The following is a 22327-nucleotide window of genomic DNA, read 5'->3' as shown; positions in this document are numbered from 1 at the left end:
CAACACTCCTCTCAGGATCCCTCCCCCTTGACCCATCTTCATAAACTTTCTTCACTGCCTCAGCATATGACAACTTCTGCACTACTCTAACCCTGGAAACCTCAACATGCATCTCTCACACGGGACATTTCTGATCCCCAGCCCCATAGGCACCCCTACAATTAACACAGACCACTACTTTCCCCAATGCTACATATTCCTTTGTCTCATGCCCTTCTGCACACGTCTCACACCTAGGAACCTCCCTCCTACACACTGCTGCCACATGCTCATAAACTTGACACATGTAACAACGTAATGTATTCGGCACAAAAACTCGTAGAGGATAACTTATTTTTCCTAACATCACTTTGTCGGGCAAAGACTCAACATCAAAACTCAAAAGAACAGACAATGACTCTTCTGTTTCTCCACACACGCCACCCTGTCTGCGTCGCTCCAAACGACGAGCATCACAAACACAGAGAATCTTCCCCTTCAGTTGGTCAGCTTTCACATTTACCACTAACCCAGTAATCACTTCTTTCAATGGTGCCCTTTTCTTGAGAGCAGAACAATTCACATCTCTTGCCCCCATTCGTTAAACACGGAGCACATGCTCCCTCTGACCAGCAGAAACACAAACAATTATCAGAAGACCACTTCTGGTTACCCTCACCGATTCCACAGCACACAAGTATATTTTCACTCACCCTGAAACCCCAAATGGATCAGCCAAAAGATCCCCTCCATTCCTCCTCCGTATTCCAAGTATAAGTCTCTTTATGATAACATTGCACTTCTCTTGACATACATCTTGTTCTTGCCTTGTCAAGGAACACCATTTAACCGGCTGTCACAATCTCCGTACAATCAGCACGACCCCTTGGGATGTAGCGCTCAACAGTGCATCCCACTTGTAAAGCAGTTGCTTCTTCTTGATGTTCTTCTTTTCTTCCGCCATCTCCCTACCCTGAAGATCACTGACTTCATGATTTGACAAAAAAAAAAAAATCTTCAGTTGTTTTGAACTCGGCCCTCCCCCGAAAAAAGGATTAGGCAAAAGCACAAAACAATCTGAGACCAGGCTAAATTAAATGTTTTATTTTATTTGTTTAATCTTTATTTAACTAGGCAAGTCAGTTAAGAACAAATTCTTATTTACAATGACGGCCTACCCCGGCCAAACCCGGACGATGCTGGGCCAAATTGTGCTTCGCCTTATGGGACTCCCAATTACGGTTGGTTGTGATACAGCCTGGAATCGAACCAGGGTCTGTAGTGACGCCTCTAGCACTGAGATGCAGTGCCTTAGACCGCTGCGCAACAGTTGGGGAAAATGTTTGATTTGAAAATGATAGGACTGTCTTGATAAGTAGATTTACAGAGATTTGGGAAATTGTGGAGGTCTGCTGAATCAGTCATCATTTTGATATCAATGTATGACCACTGGTCATGAAGGAAAGGAAACGATGAAAGGAGGCACATTTGAGTCGCGAGATTTTGGGCAGAACGCGAGATTTCCTATGTGACCAAGGGAACCGTGTTTTGTTGCTGGCAGGCATGACTTTCTAAACCGCTGTCTTGCTAGCACAGGAGCATCTTTGCAATTCGCATGGAGCTTCCAGAACCGATCAGAAGACGTTTAGGACACTTTTCCAGAACTGTGTTTGTTGATCAGAGTCGTACTCAACCATCTCCCCAAGATCATGTCACGTTTTTGGGGCACAGTGAGTGGAAACTTGCATGGATTGGTAACTGAAGCGCTAGCTAGCGCTTGTCTCAGCTAGTACTGTAGCTAGCTAAACAAGCCATTGCCACCCCATTATCCATAGGTACCAGGCAGATATTATTTACATCTGTTGGCCCGGCCGTGTATAGGTTATATACTAACTAGCTTACTAGCAAGTAGGATACGGAAAGAACGTGAACCCTATTGTTTTACGTTCCCAGACAGTGAGGTTGTCTCCAGCCTGCCTCTCCAGATGTCACTGTTCTTCAACATGTGTTTTTTCCCACTGTGGTGGATCAGCGAGGTGGTGATGCTGCACCTCAAGGTAACTCACCTCTAGAATTTAGATGCACGCATACTCTATGTACCTAACTGTAACCAGTATCTAAATAAACCCCTTTGCCTTTTTTTCATATTGTTTCAGTATCCAGCCCTTCCTGACTACTATAAGTTCATCCTCATCACCATCCTCATCCTGATGACTCTTGTAGAGGCTATCAGACTCTACCTAGGCTATGCAGGAAATTTGCAAGAGAAGGTACACACACACACACACACACACACACACACACACACACACACACACACACACACACACACTTTCACCGTATCCTTAATTATTAAAGGGCGACTGCACTTCCTGATTTGGCCTCGTTTTAGATTTGGTTCATTAAAGAATTTTTGTGGCCTTGACTGAATTCAAAAGTGAGTTGGTTTCAGGGTATGGTTTAATAGAGTGGGTATAATTTGTGGAACCTTCCAACAGGAATCTGTTAGAAACACTTTGTAAAGTACAAGGATTCCAACAAACAACGCATACAAAGTAGCATGATCAATTCACCTAGCTAACTAGCTGCCGAATAGGCATCAACTCACCACGTAGCTTATTCTTAATGTTTGTCCATAGGCTACAAGAGTGAGGACAGACATTTTTCGGAGTAAACGTGGTGAGTGAAAAAAAACGTAATTACATTGCCCACTCCCTACCCGGTATCTTAATCTGCCACTATACAACTTCATATGCGTTGTTTGTTGGCAACCTTGTTATTTACAACGTTTTTGGAACAGATTCCTGTTGGGACGGTCCACAAATTATACCGACCCGGTTTAATATGGGTGTCTCGTGTGTGTTAGGCAAATTATTAAGGCAATTTGCTTCATCCAGCTGGTGTGCAACCCTGGCAAAATTGGTTTGGATAGCCGTGCTTCTACATCTGCATTGCTTGCTGTTTGGCGTTTAGGCTGGGGTTCTGTATAGCACTTTGTTACATCGGCTGATGTAAAAAGGACTTTATAAATACATTTGATTGATTGTTTTGATAGCCTATTTCTGGGGCTAGTTAGGGACTGTCAATAAATTACTAATGTAAATGAGACGATGTTCATGTTGCACACCTTTTACTTTTCTCATTAAATGCTTTCAATATTTGTATATGAATTTCTACAATTTATAGTTGGAGATTTTTAAGTAATTGAAATTAGGAGCTATTGGAATTTTAACATATTGTCCCATGTACATTGTGTAATTTACAGATAGTCCCTAACTAGCCGCATAGGTATATCCAAAGTCAACCCAAACTTACCACAGGCATTACGATTTTTGATGATTACTTGTGTGCTGCCAGCTGTGAGCATGTGGGCAGGTTTGAAACAAACCCAACTTTCATTTACGTTTTGATGTAGTTGCGACCACAAGTGACTGACATTATGGCCAAAATGATCCTATTTACATTATGTAGTTAATTTTGACAGTAGACCTATATCAATACCACAGATTGTTTTCTAAATGAGAAGTTGTTTTTCATGGGCAGTTGCACTTTAAGCCATAGACCACCTCTGGGGTTGGCCCATGGTTGGAAAACATCTCAGAGAACTGGTCTTGGGTGATTGTTTACGGTCTCTCTCTCATGACAGGTCCCTGAACTGGCTGGTTTCTGGCTCCTGAGTCTCCTGCTGCAGTTTCCTTTGATTCTGTTTCAGCTCTTCAACCAAGCCATTCTGATCCAACCTCTGGAGAGAGGGGTTCACTTCATTCTGGCCCTGTTCATACTCACACAGGTGAGGTTGCATGCCTGTTGCCTGTTCTTACCATGGTAACTAGATTAGTGTCCAATTTGACCACATTGGGGTAATTTAAACCCTGGTTTATTTTCTCTGTCGTGTATAAAGGTTGTGTGTCTGGGGCCTCCCGAGTGGCGTAGCGGTCTAAGGCACTGCATCGTGGTGCTTGAGGCGCCACTACAGACCCGGGTTTGATCCCAGGCTGTGTCGCAGCCGGCCGCGACCCGGGAGACCCATGAGGTGGCGCACAATTGGCCCAGCGTCATCCGGGTTAGGGGAGGGTTTGGCCAGCCGGGGTGTCCTTGTCCCATCGCGCTCTTGTGGCGGGACAGGCGCATGCACGCTGACTTCGGTCGCCAGCTGTTTGGTGCAGCTGGCTTTCAGGTTAAGCAAGCAGTGTGTCAAGAAGCAGTGCGGACGCATGGTTCTCGACCTTTGCCTCTCCCGAGTCCGTACGGGAGTTGCAGCAATGGGACAAGACTGTAACTACCAATTTGGATATCACGGAGAAAAGGGGGTAAAAAAAAGTCTGTTCTAACAAAGTCCCTTTCTCTCTTAGGCCCTCTCTGGCTTTGTGGCTCTACGTGGGATGGTCAGACACACAGAGAGCCACTTCCACCTCAGACAGTTTGATGGGGTTCAGGAGCTGAGGGCAGCCTGACTGCTCTGCTGAGCTGACATGCAGAGACAGAGGTACTCGGGTGTAAATCTCCTATTGATGTTGATTATGAGAAATTTGAGTTGCTTAAGTGTATCTCAAGTTAGAATTCAGCTCTGTGTTTTCAGTGGACCATGTTCAGACATTAACACAATGTGTTTGTGCCTTGAGTGATAATTTTTTGGGGTTGTTGTACAGATGTGAAGACAATAAAGGTTTGGGTTTTTAGACGTATCTGTTTCACAATGTTTATGCTACAATAACACCAAGTTTGAATTTTGAGAATGTAGTTTTCTAACAGATAATTTACTGCATAGATAGTGACTCAATCTGATTATGCCTTCAATCGATAAACGGAAAATAATTGACACTGAAATGTATACAAAATATTATAAAGTTAAAAGGTTAAATAGGTTTACAACGACATGAAGACTCAATAAGAACACAATCAAGACAAAAAATAAATGTAATTTCTATAGCCATCTGAAAGGCAATGTGCTGTACATGTTAAGGCACGTTCAGACTGCACCTTAGATCAGGACTAAGAGCAGTGTTTGACTTGCAGGAGCTCACATTTATTTGGATATATCCATGCTAATAATATTGTTACGTGTTTTTGCCAGGATCAGAAAGTTGATGTCTCGTTTGTGCACAGCATTCTCTGTACAGGGGCAAGATCGAATTTCAAAAGTGAAACATTGTTTCCCATGTCGGATAGGCAGATATACTAACCATCACTGTTGGAAATCAAATGCAAGGCTAGTAGAAGCAAAAGGAAGTACTGTTAATAGATGTTTAATTGCTTATAACATTGGTCGCGTGTTGTTTGTCCGTTAACCAGGGCTTTGGAATACAAGTGTGAATCCTTAGCCCAGGGCTAACAAATGCTGAAACATAGGCTAAGCTATCTCAGGGCCAGTCAAGCCTGGGGCTAAGCTAGCCCGGGGCTAAGAACAATGCAGTGTGAAAAGACCTTTTATTGTCCCATGGTCAAAATAGTTGCAGAAACTCCCTCTAGTCTCCATCCATCTTCAAGGGTTCATATCAGCAGTCTGTCAAATTTGCCAATGTGTTTCCCTGCCTGGTTCTCAGCTCCAAAGGTGCTTTATTGTGAGGAGGGGCAGACCCTGACAGTCTGGCGACCATCCTCTCCTCCAGATCTGCCTTTTGTTAAGTTTGATGGGGTGGGGATGTTCAGAGTGCATCAACCTATTAAGAACAGGTTTGGGAGGTCAAGGCCCAGGTTGTTGTAAAACACTTTGAGACAAATGTACCTGTAACAACAGTATTTTAGTAACACTGCAAAACTATCAAGATGCAGTAGGGCTTGAAGGGTAATTGGCAGCCATACCTTCTCTGACTCCTCCTCCTGCCAGAGGGTCACATGGCCTATGACACCGATGCGAGTAGTGGGATGGGGGATCCAGGAGCGTACTGTCTTTAGAAATGAGGTTCTTGGGTAATGCACAAGCCACAATCAGTCTAAACAAATGAGGAAGAGTGAGCTTCTCTCTCATCCATACCTTCTCTCTCTCTTCTCTCTGACCACAGCTACCGTTGGCCAAGATTTTCTTTAACTCAATGAGATTCAAACCTTGTCATTGACGTTCTTGCTCATCGTGGGAGGGAAGATTCTCTCATGGAGCCATTGTGTGGCATCATCGCGGTTGGTACAGTCGTACATGAAGACATTGTTCTTACGACTGTGACCGTGAAAATCCATACAGCACCACATCCCTCTCAGCCATCAGTTTTGGGTGCAATGACAACAACAAGGACAGAGGGGAAACCATAGCAACAAGGTCAGAGAAGGCAGACTGAACATACAAACCTCTCCGTAGGTTAGAGAGGCATGACTCTCTCACTTCTGTTTGAGTATCCTCCCACTTCCCCCCTCTCACCTATTGACCATGTTCCTGGTGTGCCAGACGCAGGGGAAGGAGTCCCTCAGCAGAGTCTTGTAGTTCCTGTTCAGGTCCCTGCCGGCCAGAGAGCAGTAGTAGTTCCCCACCACCACCCTGTCTGGGTTCAGCATAGGCATCACCTGCAGGTCCGCAAGGGAGCAACACAACAATCAACATCATGGGGTCTCTTTATGAGGTGTTTCTAATTCTGAATGGAAAACGAACATTTATCCCACATGGCAATCAAACACATAACTGAAATAGTTGGTTATTTTCAAAGATAAAAAGGCCCAAAGTGCATAAGTGACTTTAAACACAAAGATCTCCCTCAGCTGCCTGGTGTCGTCCGACTCCCAGCAGGAAGTCCAGGAATCCCTGCATCAACCAGGAGCTGTTGTTCTCCCTGGGTTGCACCCCGGCCGTCACCACCACCGCCTGCTTGGCACTCCTCTCCGCCCACCCTCCTCCCGTCGACGTCACTGTCGGCACATGTACAACGTTGCCGGCCAGGCTGCGGCAATGCACCCGCAGCTTGCAGTAGTCGGCGGTGGCCGAATTGGAGGTGAGGCTGCTGAGGTAGCACTGCAGGTGGGAGTAGGTGTTAAGGGTAGCAGTGGGCCAGATAGGTGTCTGTCATAGGGGAACTGGCAGGTCCAGGTGAGGGATAATAGTTGAGGGTAATAGTTTAGCACTTTGAGTCCATTCAGACTCATTATTCTGTACTGTATGCCTCTGGATCGTTCTATACAGTGTAGAGGTCAAAACAACATTGAGTGTTTGTGTTACAGCAAACAGTTCAGTGGTATGTACCTATGTACATTACCTATGTCCAAGGACCCTGCCTATGTCCAAGGACCCTGGGACTAATCACGGGCGTAGCCAGATTTTTTTTGGGGTGGATAGGCCTAGAAAAATTTGGATAGCCATTTTTCTACTTGTTTATTACATTTATTTTGCAATGTGCACCGTATATTATTTCGTAATACAATCGTTTTATACTAGTGCATAGTACTTGGAGCAACCTCGTTACATATACAAATAATTACATATCCCAGCATATTAAAATAAGATAGTAACTTTAGACCAGTTGCCAACTTGCCAACAACATAAAACTCATCTTCAGGCGCACTTTAATCTCGATGGGCAAACAAGTCTATATTTGATGTTACCATTTATACCACGGCGGGCAGTAGTACTATAAAAAGGTACCTTACCTTTAGTAGACGTATCATAAGGCGTGACCTACATCACAAGGCGCAGACGGCGAGACTTTGAGTTGAATATGGTGATGATTTCAGACAATGTATCTGTCTGTTCACGCTCAAAACAGCAAACTGAAGTGGTTCAGTCGGGCGCTTGTCATTGATGTGCGAACACGTTTTTTATCCTAGTTGGTGTTGAGAAAAGTCTCTCCACACTGCGTGATGTCATTGGAAGTGTGACAGTGATCCTTAACATAGTTTATATTAGGGAAAATATCAGGGCAGCTGTCAAGTACACTCATTATGGAGGATACGTCACTCTTTCCCATGTTCATTTTGCAACTCAATTGCTGAATAAAAACAGTGAATTCAGCATCCTCAATTGATATTGCATAATGATCGCATGTGGTCTTCAGCTGCTCTTTAAGGCCGCAGGTTTGGGATTCTTTGGAAAAGGAGGCTGCCGCTTGCATGATCCCATGTGTCTCCTTGAAATATTGAGTTTAACTCGGTAATCTGTCTGTCTAGAATATTGTTCCAAAGTTGCCTCAGGTCACTGTCACTCTTGATGCTGGATGTTTTCCCTAATGAAGTTGTGACTACACTGTCTGCCAATTTTACAGGCAGTTTTTGCTGCCGTGATGCGCTCACGTCCCAATTACTAATATCACGCTTAACCATCATCTCTTCAGTTAGCTTGAGAACTTTATCAAAGTCTCCCCCTGAGTTCTCTGAACGTAGAAAAGCTGCTTTTGAGGATTTCAATTAAACCAATACAGTCTGTCACAGATAATGTAGAGCTTTGTAATCCCTTCATAGCAAAATCACTAGTGTCAAACTATTTACTAAACGTGACTAACAGGAATAAAAACGTATTGTTCTGGATTTCTTGTAAGAGGGCATCAGCTTCTAATTTGGTTTGTCCACAAGCCTCTGAAAAATCTGCAAGAACCTCTAAAATGACATCTAGCAGTAACAGCACTTTACTCACAGACCCTGATTTTGAACTCCACCTATCGGGATGCAACTCTTTCTGTACTTCTATGAATCCAGCATGTCTGTGGGATCCACTCATAAATGTGTGTAGCTGGTTTACTGTGTCAAAAGAAGTACTGACATGTCCCGACACTTTTGCCGCGGTGCACAGAACCAAATTCAAACGGTGGGAGTTGCAATGCACATATACCGCTTTCTTAAATGTTTGCTTTAGTAGGACATGTACCCCTCCCCTCATCTGTTCCCTGACATGACTGAAGCGCCATCGAAACAAAAACCCACACAGAGTGGGATCCCAAACTGTTATAGACCTATATCCATCCTGCCATGCCTTTCTTAAATCTTCGAAAGCCAAGTTAACAAACAAACTTTTGCACCCCAGTATCTCTACTTGCACATCATCATCTGCACATCTATCACTCCAGTGTTAATGCTAAATTGTAATTATTTACCTCTATGGCCTATATATTGCCTACCTCCCTACTCTTCTACATTTGCACACACTGTACATAGATTTTTCTATTGTGTTATTGACTGTATGTTTGTTTATGTGTAACTCTGTGTTGTTGTTTTTGTCGCACTGCTTTGCTTTATCTTGGCCAGGTCACAGTTGTAAATGAGAACTTGTTCTCAACTGGCATACCTGGTTAAATAAAGGTGAAATACAAAAAACAAATATGGACTTGGTCTTTTACCAAATAGGGCTATCTTCTGTGTACCACCCCTACCTTGTCACAACACAACTGATTGGCTCAAATGCATTAAGAAGGCAATACATTACACAAATTAACTTTTAACAAGGCACACCTGTTAATTTAAATGCATTCCAGGTGACTACTTCATGAAGCTGGTTGAGAGAATGCCAAGAGTGTGCAAAGCTGTCAAGACAAAGGGTGGCTACTTTGAAGAATCTCAAATATAAAATCTATTTTGATTTGTTAAACAATTTTTTGGTTACTACGTTTCCATATGTGTTATTTCATAGTTTTGATGTCTTCACTATTATCATACAATGTAGAAAATAGTAAAAATAAGAAAAACCCTGGAATGAGTAGGTGTGTCCAAACTTGTGACTGGTGCTGTATGTCTATATTTGGCCATAGTTGATCTACCCTGTTGAGAAAAACAAAGCCTTGTGGTGCTGGCAGACACTAATAATAAGAGACTTTACTGTAACTAGCAGAGGCATTCAACAGAGATCTAATCTGGTATTTTGGGATGACAGGCCTTTAAGAGATGACTCAACTGACACCATCCTCTGTGTCTTTTGATGAAGGTATTTCCTGAAGCATCCAACAGGTGAACTGGATTGCCTTAAACAACTGGATTACACTGCTGTATCACATCCAAGAGAAACACAACCCAGCATTGGAAAAGCTGGGGAATCACTTGCTATGTAAGATACAAGGCTTACCAGCCCTATTGCTCATAGGTCATTCCAATGTGCCCATGCCACAAACTCCACGCTTAACACTTTTTAATCACAAATGCAATTTGAACTTTTAAGTAACCATACAGCCATACAGATGAAGAGAAAATAAGGAATAGTTAATATTACTAACTAAGCTTAAAATAGCTTTAGTCACTATATTGACCCATTTTCCCTTTGTAGCATGTCCATATTGTGGCTGTCATCTTACATAGCCTCCCGCCAGGGTCCTGCTCCTCATCCTCCATGTTGGAGTCATTACTGTCAGGGGAGTTGGTGTCTGGGTGGAGGCAGCCGGGGTGGTGGAAATCCTTCCATCTCCTTTGGCTAGAGGTTGCCTTGGAAATAATTATCTCTGCTTGAGGGGTGTATGTAAACATGTTATTGTATGTTAAAACTGGCTGTTATGGCAAGAGTAGCAGTAGCACAATCTCATTTACCATGTGAAAGTACTGTATAAAAGGTCACAACGACATCTTTGTTTGTTGGGGTAAGATTGATTCCCTTGAATGGATTAATTTGCAGGATAAAATTGCATGATCATTTGCCAGAGAGTGGAATGCTGTAGGTCAGCATCGTTCAGGTCTCACAAAGGGACATTTCTGTAAACAAATGATGCAAGGCAAGCCTCTTGAGTTTCCAGTAATTGTGTCAGGTTGCCAAGTGCCAACCTCCAGTAAAGAGTCCAACCTAAATTAAATGCTTGTCACTGTCCTCTTTCTCAAGATGTGGCCAATTTAAACAGCAAGAATACATGTTTTAATTAAGAAAGAAAAATGAACGAATCTTATGAAATTTAATTTGTGGTCTTATGCTTCCATCTATTGCAAATATTTTGCACTACCTTAAACAATGTGTTGATCAGACCATCAAAGCCTTATTCTAAAATGTATTACATAGTTTTTTTCCCTCATCAATCTACACAAAATACCCCATAATGAGAAAGCAACAACAGTTTTTTAGAAAAACTGAAATATCACATTTACATAAGTATTCAGACCCTTTACTCGGCACTCTGTTGAAGCACCTCTGGCAGCAATTATAGCCTCGAGTCTTCTTGGGTATGACGCTACAAGCTTGGCACACCTGTATTTGAGGAGTTTCTCCCATTCTTCTCTGCAGATCCTCTCAAGCTCTGTCAGGTTGGATGGGGAGCATCGCTGCACAGCTATTTTCAGGTCTCTCCAGAGATGTTCGATCGGGTTCAAGTCCGGGCTCTGGCTGGGCAACTCAAGGACATTCAGAGACTTGTCCCGAAGCCACTCCTGCGCTGTCTTGGCTGTGTGCTTAGTGTCGTTGTCCTGTTGGAAGGTGAACCTTCATCCCAGTCTGAGGTCCTGAGCGCTCTGGAGCAGGTTTTCATCAAGGAACTCTCTGTACTTTGCTCTGTTCATCTTTCCCTCAATCCTGACTAGTCTCCCAGTCCCTGCCGCTGAAAAACATCCCCACAGCATGATGCTGCCCCACCACGCTTCACCATAGGGATGGTGTTGGCCAGGTGATGTGCGGTGCCTGGTTTCCTCCAGGCCTGACGCTTGACATTCAGGCCAAAGAGTTCAATCTTGGTTTCATCAGACCAGAGAATCTTGTTTCTCATGGTCAGAGTCCTTTAGGTGCCTTTTGGCAAACTCCAAGCGGGCTGTCATGTGCCGTTTACTGAGGAGTGGCTTCTGTCTGGCCACTCTACCATAAAGGCCTGATTGGTGGAGTGCTGCAGAGATGGTTGTCCTTCTGGAAGGTTCTCCCATCTCCAAAGAGGAACTCTGGAGCTCTGTCAGAGTGACCATCTGGGTTCTTGGAACTTCCCTGACCAAGGCCCTTCTCCCCTAGTTGCTCAGTTTGGCCGGACGGCCAGCTCTAGGAAGAGTCTTGGTGGTTCTAAACTTCTTCCATTCAAGAATGATGGAGGCCAATGTGTTCTTGGGAACCTTCAATGCTGCAGAAATGTTTTGGTACCCTTCCCCAGATCTGTGCCTCGACACAATCCTGTCTCTTGAGTTCTACGGACAATTCCTTCTGCCTCATGGCTTGGTTTTTCCTCTGACATGCACTGTCCACTGTGGGACCTTATTTTGACAGGTGTGTGCCTTTTCAAATCATGTCCAATTAATTGAATTTACCACAGGTGGACTCCAATCAAGTTGTATTAACATCTCAAGGATGATCAATGGAAACACGATGCATCTGAGCTCAATTTTGAGTCTCATAGTAAATGGTCTGAACACTTATGTAAATAAAATATTTATGTTTTTTTATTTTTAATACATTTGCAAAAAAACTAATAAAAAACTATTTTTGCTTTGCCATTATGGGGTATTGTGTGTAGATTGATGAAGAAAAATGTTTATTTACTAAATTCTAGAATACGGCTGTAATGTAACAACATTTGGAAAAAGGGAAGGGGTCTGAATACTTTCCAAATGCACTGCATAGCCAAGTTCACTGAATAAGTGTACAGTAATCCTTACTGAAGTAGTAATTACTCAGAATGGCAAAATATCATATTTGTTAGTTAATTTTATCACTTACAAACATAAAATAGCTATTTACAGCATAACAATTAACAATACAATTGATGGTCCATATGCTCGTAAACAAAAAACACCATACATTTAGTTAATTATTAAAAAACACAATTTCTTAAGATGGGTAACATTATCTGCCAAAGTAACACCTTAAAGCGGCAATCAGCAGTTGAAACAATACCAAAGTCAAATCAAATGTTATTTGTCACCTGCGCCGAATACAACAGGTAGACCTTACAGTGAAATGCTTACTTACAAGCCCTTAACCAACAATGCAGTTTAAAAAATATGAATAAGAAATAAAAGTAACAAGTAGTCAAAGAGCAGCAATACAATAATAAAAGCAAGAATATTTACAGCGGGTACCGGTACAGAGTCAATGTGCGGGGGCACTGGTTAGTCAAGGAAATTGAGGTAATATGTACATGTAGGTAGAGTTATTAAAGTGACTATGCATAGATAGTAACAGAGAGTAGGCAATGCAAATAGTCTGGGTAGCCATTTTATTAGTTGTTCAGGAGTCTTATGGCTTGGGGGTAGAAGCTGTTTAGAAGCCTCTTGGACCTAGACTTGGTGCTCCGGTACCGCTTGCCATGCAGTAGCACAGAGAACAGTCTATGACTAGGGTGGCTGGAGTCTTTGACAATTTTTAGGGTCTTCCTCTGACACCGCCTGGTATAGAGGTCCTGGATGGCAGGAAGTTTGTCCCCAGTGATGTACTGGGCCGTACGCACTACCTTTTGTAGTCCCTTACGGTCGGAGGCCGAGCAGTTGCCATACCAGGCAGTGATGCAACCAGTCAGGATGCTCTCGATGGTGCAGCTGTAGAACCTTTTGAGGATCTGAGGACCCATGCCAAATCCTTTCAATCTCCTGAGGGGGAATAGGTTTTGTCGTGCCCTCACGACTGTCCACAAAGTGGTCTCCCGCCACTGTTTTGGTAAAGCTGGGATGGGGCTGGAGAAATGTAACCACTAGAATGGATAGACAGAGTTATGGATGCAAGGACTGACCATCCATGGTATAAAAATTATATTTGGAACCATGTTTAGAGGCTTTCCAGTGTTTGTTTACATTCACTTTACTTACAAACATTGGAGTAAAACAAGCTTGTATTTTGGGTTCAGATAGGGAATGACAGTTGAACTAAGCTCATGAGGCATTTATTCTTCTAGAGTCAATGGGTAAATATCATTAATTTATAAGTAAAAACATGGATGCAGATACAAAAATGGATGTAGCAACTACTGATTGTCCTTTAACATATACACAGACACTGGAAATTAACTTTTTAATAACATAAATCTGGTAGTTCTCAAAAGAGCCTTTGCTTTGCTGAGCAGTTCGCTTTCACAAGTGTGCTACCTGCCTGCCAGGCCATCACTTTACTGACTTTATTGTCCCCATGGGGAAATTTTGTTGCAGCATCATGTACATGTTTAAAATGGCATATAAATACAGTAGAAAACAAATTGACAATACAGCATTCATAACAGTTACATAGCAATAAAAATAGACTAGCCCGCTGGCCTTACTGGGTCGATAGGAACATTAGCCTGAGCTATGATTGTCTAGTTCTGTTTTTCTTGCCGAGGGGTGCCCTGTACCTGCACCTAGAGGGGAGTAGTTCAAAGTCCGGGTACAGGGGGTGGCTTGGGTCTAAAATATTTTTGTGAGAATTGAGGAGGGCCTTGACCTTAAAGATCTCATCCATGCCTGTCTGTTTGACTCCTAGTACCTTGCTTGCTGTGGGGATAATCCTTCTCAGCATATTTCTCTGGCTGACAGTGGCATTGCCAAACCAACAAACAATACAAAAAGTTAAAATACTCGCAATGAAAGATTTGTAAAACGGAGTCAGTATAGTACAGTCTACATTAAAAGATCCCAGCTTTTTAAGAAAGTACAGTCTCTTTTGACTCTTTTTGTAGATCAGGTCTATACATTCACTCCACTGAAGCTTATTGTCCAAGAGGACACCCAGATATTTGTATTCCTCTACAATCTCTGTTCTGACCTCTGATAGATGTTGCAGAGGTAGGTGTTGTACACTTCCTGAAGTCAATGCACATCTCTTTGGTCTTGTTGGTATTGAAGACCAAGTGAGAATCGCCACTACGCTCTACAAAGTCATTTAGTAGACAGGGCCCCGTGTGGCTCAGTTGGTAGAGCATGGCGCTTGCAACGCCAGGGTTGTGGGTTCGATTCCCACGGGGGGCCAGTACAAAAAAAAAAAAAAAGTATGAATGTATGTACTTGTAAGTCGCTCTGGATAAGAGCGTCTGCTAAATGACTTAAATGTAAATGTAAAAATGTAAATTTAGGACCGGGCCATGGTGTTCCTCGTCATTATGCAACAGGCTGATCAAGACAGTGTCATCAGCAAACTTAACGAGGTGTCTATCAGGATGGGAAATATTACAACTATTAGTGTAGCTACAGGAGTGGGGACAAAACACATCCCTGTGGAGCCTGTGTTGGTGGTGCATATGTTCGACACGTGGGGACCTACTTTGACCCACTGTGACCTCTGGCTCAGGAAGTCCAACAGCCACAAAACCAGCCCCCTATTAAAGGAGAAGTCCCTTATGAGTCTCTGACAATGTAAGGCTGGATTGTATTGAAGGCAGAAGAAAAGTCAACAAACAGAACCCTGACATGGGACTAGCCATGGATTTAATAATTTGCATGTGCAAGCCAAGCACCACCACTACGGTCAGTAGCACCAAAGATTTGTATAATTCATCTCGTTGTTTTATCTGTGTTTGCACAGTCAAAGCTGGGGGAAAAAAGTCAATGCAACCAGCATGAAAACAAAACTGCAATCATTTTCAATATTATAAGCAATGACTTAGGAATCCATGTGACTAAGAATTAGCTATGCAGCCACTTGTTCTCCTATTGAAATAGAAATTCAGTTCATGAAAATAACTAGCTAGCTAACTACCTAGCCCTGTTGCCCCTAATTTATAATTTATAAATTATAAATTAGGGGTATTTTAGATGACACCTAGCTAGATACTGTAGTTAGCTACCTATAGCTACTGAATCAACGGATGTCGGGTGGCTATGTTTTGGGGGAGAACATTGTTTGCATTCATTAGCTAGTTAACTTTTGGACCAACACTGTCCACGAGCTTGTGGAAGTGTTTCTGCCTCGTGCAGCAACAGTAGGTGTGTGAGACAGAACTTTACCAGCATCATAGCATATATCAGTGAATCGCTGTGACATATGAAATAGGAGTGACTGTGTAATCAATGTGTAATAACTATGTAAAAAATGTATGAACCTGCTAAATTATTATGACTTGTAGTTTTAGCTAAATCTAACCTTAACCTCATTCTCCTAACCTGCTAGGTTAGTTCTCCTAACCTTGAACGTTAGCCTAACCTGCCACGTTAATTCTCCTAAGCTGCCATGTTAATTATCCTATCCTGCCTAACCAGCTTAGCTAAAATGCTACAAGGAAGCAGCCATGCAAAACAGTCTGTTATGTTTCCATACACCCACTTATTTTTCAACACCCACTTTCAGACACTTCACCAAAGACAACTCTGACTCCACGTGCCGAGACTGATCTACAAAGAACCTTGCATCATAAACAACTACTACTTATTATTTGTAAATCAGTAAGTCAGTCACAATTTACCCATGACACATTACACCTCCGTTCCGCCAGCAAGAATAAGCAATACCTAGCAAGAATAAGGCCTTGACCTCTGCGATTTCACTTCCAAAATAGTGCTGAGCGATTAACCGTAATTTCTGTAATTTTTTGATTTTTAAACAGCTCTTTGAGCAACGTCATTTTAATTATTTGAATTCCATTTAGTTAGATTTTTTCTGAGCTCAATGTGTGCATTGTGCAGTTTCTCTAGAGATAAATCAACTCAAGCCCGAACTGTGCTATGTTAACTCAGCAAAAAAAGAAATGTCCTCTCACTGTCAACTGCATTTATTAACAGCAAACTTAACATGTGTAAATATTTATATGAACATAACAAGATTCAACAACTGAGACAAACTGAACAAGTTCCACAGACATGTGTCCCTGAACAAAGGGGGGGGGGGGGGGGGTCAAAATCAAAAGTTAGTCAGTATCTGGTGTGGCCAACAGCTGCATTAAGTACGGCAGTGCATCTCCTCGTCTTGAACTGCACCAGATTTGCCAGTTCTTGCTGTGAGATGTTACCCCACTCTTCCACCAAGGCACCTGCAAGTTCCCGGACATTTCTGGGGGGGAATGGCCCTAGCCCTCACCCTCCGATCCAACAGGTCCCAGACGTGCTCAATGGGATTGAGATCCGGGCTCTTCACTGGCCATGGCAGAACACTGACATTCCTGTCTTGCAGGAAATCATGCACAGAACGAGCAGTATGGCTGGTGGCATTGTCATGCTGGAGGGTCATGTCAGGATGAGCCTGCAGGAAGGGTACCACGAGGGAGGAGGATGTCTTCCCTGTAACGAACAGCGTGAGATTGCCTGCAATGACAACAAGCTCAGTCCGATGATGCTGTGACACACCGCCCCAGACTATGACGGACCCTCCACCTCCAAATTGATCCCGCTCCAGAGTACAGGCCTCGGTGTAACGCTCATTCCTTCGACGATAAACGCGAATCCGACCGTCACCTCTGGTGAGACAAAACCGCGACTCGTCAGTGAAGAGCACTTTTTGCCAGTCCTGTCTGGTCCAGCGACGGTGGGTTTGTGCCCATAGGCAACGTTGTTGCCGGTGATGTCTGGTGAGGACCTGCCTTACAACAGGCCTACAAGCCCTCAGTCCAGCCTCTCAGCCTATTGCGGACAGTCTGAGCACTGACGGAGGGATTGTGCGTTCCTGGTGTAACTCGGGCAGTTGTTGTTGCCATCCTGTACCTGTCCCGCAGGTGTGATGTTCGGATGTTCCGATCCTGGGAAGGTGTTGTTACACGTGGTCTGCCACTGCGTACACAATCAGCTGTCTGTCCGGTCTCCCTGTAGCACTGTCTTAGGTGTCTCACAGTACGGACATTGCAATTTATTGCCCTGGCCACATCTGCAGTCCTCAAGCCTCCTTGCAGCATGCCTAAAGCACATTCACACAGATGAGCAGGGACCCTGGGCATCTTTCTTTTGTTGTTTTTCCAGAGTCAGTAGAAAGGCCTGTTTAGTGTCCTAAGTTTTCATAACTGTGACCTTAATTGCCTACCGTCTGTAAGCTGTTAGTGTCTTAACGACCATTCCACAGGTACATGTTCATTAATTGTTTATGGTTCATTGAACAAGCATGGGAAACAGTGTTTAAACCATTTACAATGAAGATCTGTGAAGTTATTTGGATTTTTACGAATTATCTTTGAAAGACAGGGTCCTGAAAAAGGGACGTTTCTTTTCTTGCTGAGTTTAGTTGTCACACCCTGATCTGTTTCACCTGTCTTTGTGCTTGTCTCCACCCCCCTCCAGGTGTCACCCATCTTCCCCAGTGTATTTATACCCGTGTTCTCTGTTTGTCTGTTGCCAGTTCGTTTTGTTTCGTCAAGCCTACCAGCGTGTTTCCCGTGCTCCTGTCTTTCTCTAGTTCCTGTTTCATAGTTTTCCCAGTTTTGACCATTCTGCCTGCCCTGACCCTGCCTGCTGTTCTGTACCTTTCGGACTCTGCTCTGAATTACTGACCTCTGCCTGCCCTTGATCTGTCGTTTGCCTCCCTCCGTTTTTGTACTAAACTTTTGTTACTTCGAAACTGTCTGGATCTGGGTCTTCTCCTGAGCCTTGACAGTAGTATGAAGTTGTATTTTCCAACAGGCCAATATTATACATAGTTTAGAGAAGAAAACATGGTTATTAACTACAATTACAATAATCCATTGCACACCTACTTGTCCGGTCTGTGTTTCTTTTATACCTGCTACATAAGAGACAGAAGAACCCATGATCAAGAGAAGAGCCATTCTTATTATACCTCAGTGGAAGATAGCAGTTGCTTAGTAAGGTATCTCTACCTGAAAATACATGAATGCAGTGATTAATAGTTGGTATTCAGCAGTCATAAAAGTATGCCTTATTTACTTTGAAGAACTACAAAAATAGTGATTTTGCCAGACAGCATAGGCAGATCTATAGAGATGAGATGATGACTTGGAATGAAAGAATAAAGTCATCAAATAAAACAAATGTAATATAGACAACTTAAATATTTTATCAAAATAAAGTAATGTGAATTAATGATGGTTAATAAGTGAAAAGCAGTGATGGGCAGTCACTACCATCAAGGGACTTTAATTAATTGTTTTAGTCCGTGTTGTTACACCTTTCAACCCACATAATGCATAGTGCATTTAATGCCCCCTAAAATTTTGAAACTGAAATGGAAAACCATGTTAATTTTGGTATATCAAACCGAAACCGAACTAAAAAAGCACTAATCGCTCAGCATTAACTCCAAATAAAAGTCCCGCAATGAAGATGGTAAAAATAATACAAATAGTCGAATTAGTAGCATTTTATTAGGAAATGTTAGTAGACCTACAACTTTGTTAAAAAATATCAACAACAAAAAAGTGAACAAATAATATTATAGCATTGACAATATTGTTAACAGTATTAAAAGTAATGATTTACTGCCGTTCTGTACCTTGTCACACCACCCTGGATTACTAACCTCTGCCTGCCCTGACCCTGACTGCCGTTCTGTACCTTTCGGACTCTGCTCTGGATTACTGACCTCTGCCTACTCTTGACCTGTCATTTGCCTGCCCCTGTTTTTGTAATAAACTTTTGTTACTTCGAAACTGTCTGCATCTGGGTCTTCTCTTGAGCCTTGACAGTACGAACTGACCATGACGGACCCAGCAGACTCAGACCATATTCAAAATTTATCGAGAAAGACCCTGGTCATCCCTACTGCCTTTAATATGGCGGACTCCCTAAACACAAATGCTTAATTTGTAAACTATGTCTGAGTGTGTCCCTGGCTATCCGTAAACAAATAAAAAAATATATATACACACATACATACACACAGTTGAAGTCGTAAGTTTACATACACTTAGGTTGGAGTCATTAAAACTCGTTTTCCAACCACTCCACAAATTTCTTGTTAACAAACTATAGTTTTGGCAAGTCGGTTAGGACATCTACTTTGTGCATGACACAAGTCATTTCCAACAATTGTTTACAAGATTATTTCAGATTATTTCACTTAATCACAATTCCAATGGGTCAGAAGTTTACATACACTAAGTTGACTGTGCCTTTAAACAGCTTGGAAAATTCCATAAAATGATGTCATGGCTTTAGAAGCTTCTGGTAGGCTAATTGACATCATTTGAGTCAATTGGTGGTGTACCTGTGGATGTATTTCAAGGCCTAACTTCAAACTCAGTGCCTCTTTGCTTGACATCATGGGAAAAATCAAAAGAAATCAGCCAAGACCTCAGAAAAGAATGGTACAAAAGTATCTATATCCACATAACATGAAAGGCCGCTCAGCAAGGAAGAAGCCACTGCTCCAAAACTGCCATAAAAACGCCTGAATACGGTTTGCAACTGCACATGGGGACAAAGATCGTACTTTTTGGAGAAATGTTCTCTGGTTTGATGAAACAAAAATAGAACTGTTTGGCCATAATGACCATCGTTATGTTTGGAGGAAAAAGGGGGAAGCTTGCAAGCCGAAGAACACCATCCCAACCGTGAAGCACGGGGGTGGCAGCATCATGCTGTGGGGGTGCTTTGCTGCAGGAGAGACTGATGCACTTCACAAAATAGATGGCATCATAAGGGTGGAAAATCTTGTGGATATATTGAAGCAACATCTCAAGACATCAGTCAGGAAGTTAAAGCTTGGTCGCAAATGGGTCTTCCAAAATCAAATCAAATTTTATTTGTCACATACACATGGTTAGCAGATGTTAATGCGAGTGTAGCGAAATGCTTGTGCTTCTAGTTCCGACAATGCAGTAATAACCAATGAGTAATCTAACCTAACAATTTCACAACAGCTACCTTATACACACAAGTGTAAAGGGATGATGAATATGTACATAAAGATATATGAATGAGTGATGGTACAGAACGGCATAGGTAAGATGCAGTAGATGGTATCGAGTACAGTATATAAATATGAGATGAGTAATGTAGGGTATGTAAACATTATATTAAGTGGCATTGTTTAAAGTGGCTAGTGATACATTTTTTACATGTATGGCAGCAGCCACTCAATGTTAGTTTAGTGGTGGCTGTTTAACAGTCTGATGGCCTTGAGATAGAAGCTGTTTTTCAGTCTCTCGGTCCCTGCTTTGATGCACCTGTACTGACCTCGCCTTCTGGATGATAGCGGGGTGAACAGGCAGTGGCTCGGGTGGTTGTTGTCCTTGATGATCTTTATGGCCTTCCTATGACATCGGGTGGTGTAGGTGTCCTGGAGGGCAGGTAGTTTGTCCCCGGTGATGCGTTGTGCAGACCTCACTACCCTCTGGAGAGCCTTCCGGTTGTGGGCGGAGCAGTTACCGTACCAGGCGGTGATACAGCCCGACAGGATGCTTTCGATTGTGCATCTGTAAAAGTTTGTGAGCGCTTTTGGTGACAAGCCAAATTTCTTCAGCCTCCTGAGGTTGAAGATGCGCTGCTGCGCCTTCTTCACCACGCTGTCTGTATTGGTGGACCAATTCAGTTTGTCCGTGATGTGTACGCCGAGGAACTTAAAACGTACTACCCTCTCCACTACTGTCCCGTCGATGTGGATAGGGGGGTGCTGCTGTTTCCTGAAGTCCACGATCATCTCCTTTATTTTGTTGAGTGTGAGGTTATTTTCCTGACACCACATTCCGAGGGCCCTCACCTCTTCCCTGTAGGCCTTCTCGTCGTTGTTGGTAATCAAGCCTACCACTGTAGTGTCGTCTGCAAACTTGATGATTGAGTTGGAGGCGTGCATGGCCACGCAGTTGTGGGTGAACAGGGAGTACAGGAGAGGGCTCAGAACGCACCCTTGTGGGGCCCCAGTGTTGAGGATCAGCGGGGTGGTGATGTTGTTACCTACCCTCACCATCTGGGGGCGGCCCGTCAGGAAGTCCAGTACCCAGTTGCACAGGGCGGGATCGAGACCCAGGGTCTCGAGCTTGATGACGAGTTTGGAGGGTACTATGGTGTTAAATGCTGAGCTGTAGTCGATGAACAGCATTCTCACATAGGTATTCCTCTTGTCCAGATGGGTTAGGGCAGTGTGCAGTGTTGTTGCGATTGCGTCGTCTGTGGACCTATTGGGGCGGTAAGCAAATTGGAGTGGGTCTATGGTGTCAGGTAGGGTGGAGGTGATATGGTCCTTGACTAGTCTCTCAAAGCACTTCATGATGACGGAAGTGAGTGCTACGGGGCGGTAGTCGTTTAGCTCAGTTACCTTAGCTTTCTTGGGAACAGGAACAATGGTGGCCCTCTTGAAGCATGTGGGAACAGCAGACTGGGATAAGGATTGATTGAATATCTCCGTAAACACACCACGCGCATGCTCTGAGGACGCGGCTGGGGATGTCGTCTGGGCCTGCAGCCCTGCGAGGGTTAATACGTTTAAATGTTTTACTCACGTTGGCTACAGTGAAGGAGAGTCCGCAGGTTTTGGTAGTGGGCCGTGTCAGTGGCACTGTATTGTCCTCAAAGCGAACAAAGAAGTTGTTTAGTCTGTCTGGGAGCAAGACATCCTGGTCCGCGACGGGGCTGGTTTTCTTTTTGTAATCCGTGATTGACTGTAGACCCTGCCACATACCTCTTGTGCCTGAGCCGTTGAATTGCGACTCTACTTTGTCTCTATACTGACGCTTAGCTTGTTTGATTGCCTTGCGGGGGGAATAGCTACACTGTTTGT

The 22327-nt window shown here is 43.3% G+C and overlaps 1 protein-coding gene across 2 annotated transcripts; it reads left to right on the top strand.

Annotated features, from left to right (window-relative positions):
- The first annotated feature begins 1521 nt into the window (after positions 1-1521).
- Positions 1522-10642, top strand: tmem17 (transmembrane protein 17). Of its 2 annotated transcripts, XM_039017723.1 has the most exons (6): positions 1522-1709; positions 1933-2036; positions 2136-2249; positions 3626-3769; positions 4332-4465; positions 9809-10642. In XM_039017723.1, exons 1-5 carry the CDS (start codon positions 1595-1597, stop codon positions 4431-4433), a joined length of 579 nt encoding a protein of 192 aa, XP_038873651.1. In that variant the 5' UTR covers positions 1522-1594; the 3' UTR covers positions 4434-4465; positions 9809-10642. The 2 variants fall into 2 exon arrangements, with proteins under 2 accessions (XP_038873651.1, XP_038873650.1); XM_039017722.1 differs by lacking the exon at positions 9809-10642 and having other exon boundaries at positions 4332-4664.
- Positions 10643-22327: the final 11685 nt, after the last annotated feature.

Source organism: Salvelinus namaycush, chromosome 21 (genome assembly GCF_016432855.1).
Source record: "Salvelinus namaycush isolate Seneca chromosome 21, SaNama_1.0, whole genome shotgun sequence".
NCBI lineage: Eukaryota > Metazoa > Chordata > Actinopteri > Salmoniformes > Salmonidae > Salvelinus > Salvelinus namaycush.
Note: the sequence above shows the minus strand (reverse complement) of the source record. Positions and strands in the feature narration are given on the sequence as shown.

What these genes read in the sequence shown, in the direction of transcription:
- tmem17 (XM_039017723.1), top strand. Translation starts at nt 1,595, where the DNA reads ATGGAGCTTCCAGAACCGATCAGAAGACGTTTAGGACACTTTTCCAGA. An exon ending in TGTCACGTTTTTGGGGCACA is followed by an intron (nt 1,710 to 1,932) that starts GTGAGTGGAAAC and finishes TTACGTTCCCAG; the next exon opens with ACAGTGAGGTTGTCTCCAGC. An exon ending in CCCTGTTCATACTCACACAG is followed by an intron (nt 3,770 to 4,331) that starts GTGAGGTTGCAT and finishes TTTCTCTCTTAG; the next exon opens with GCCCTCTCTGGCTTTGTGGC.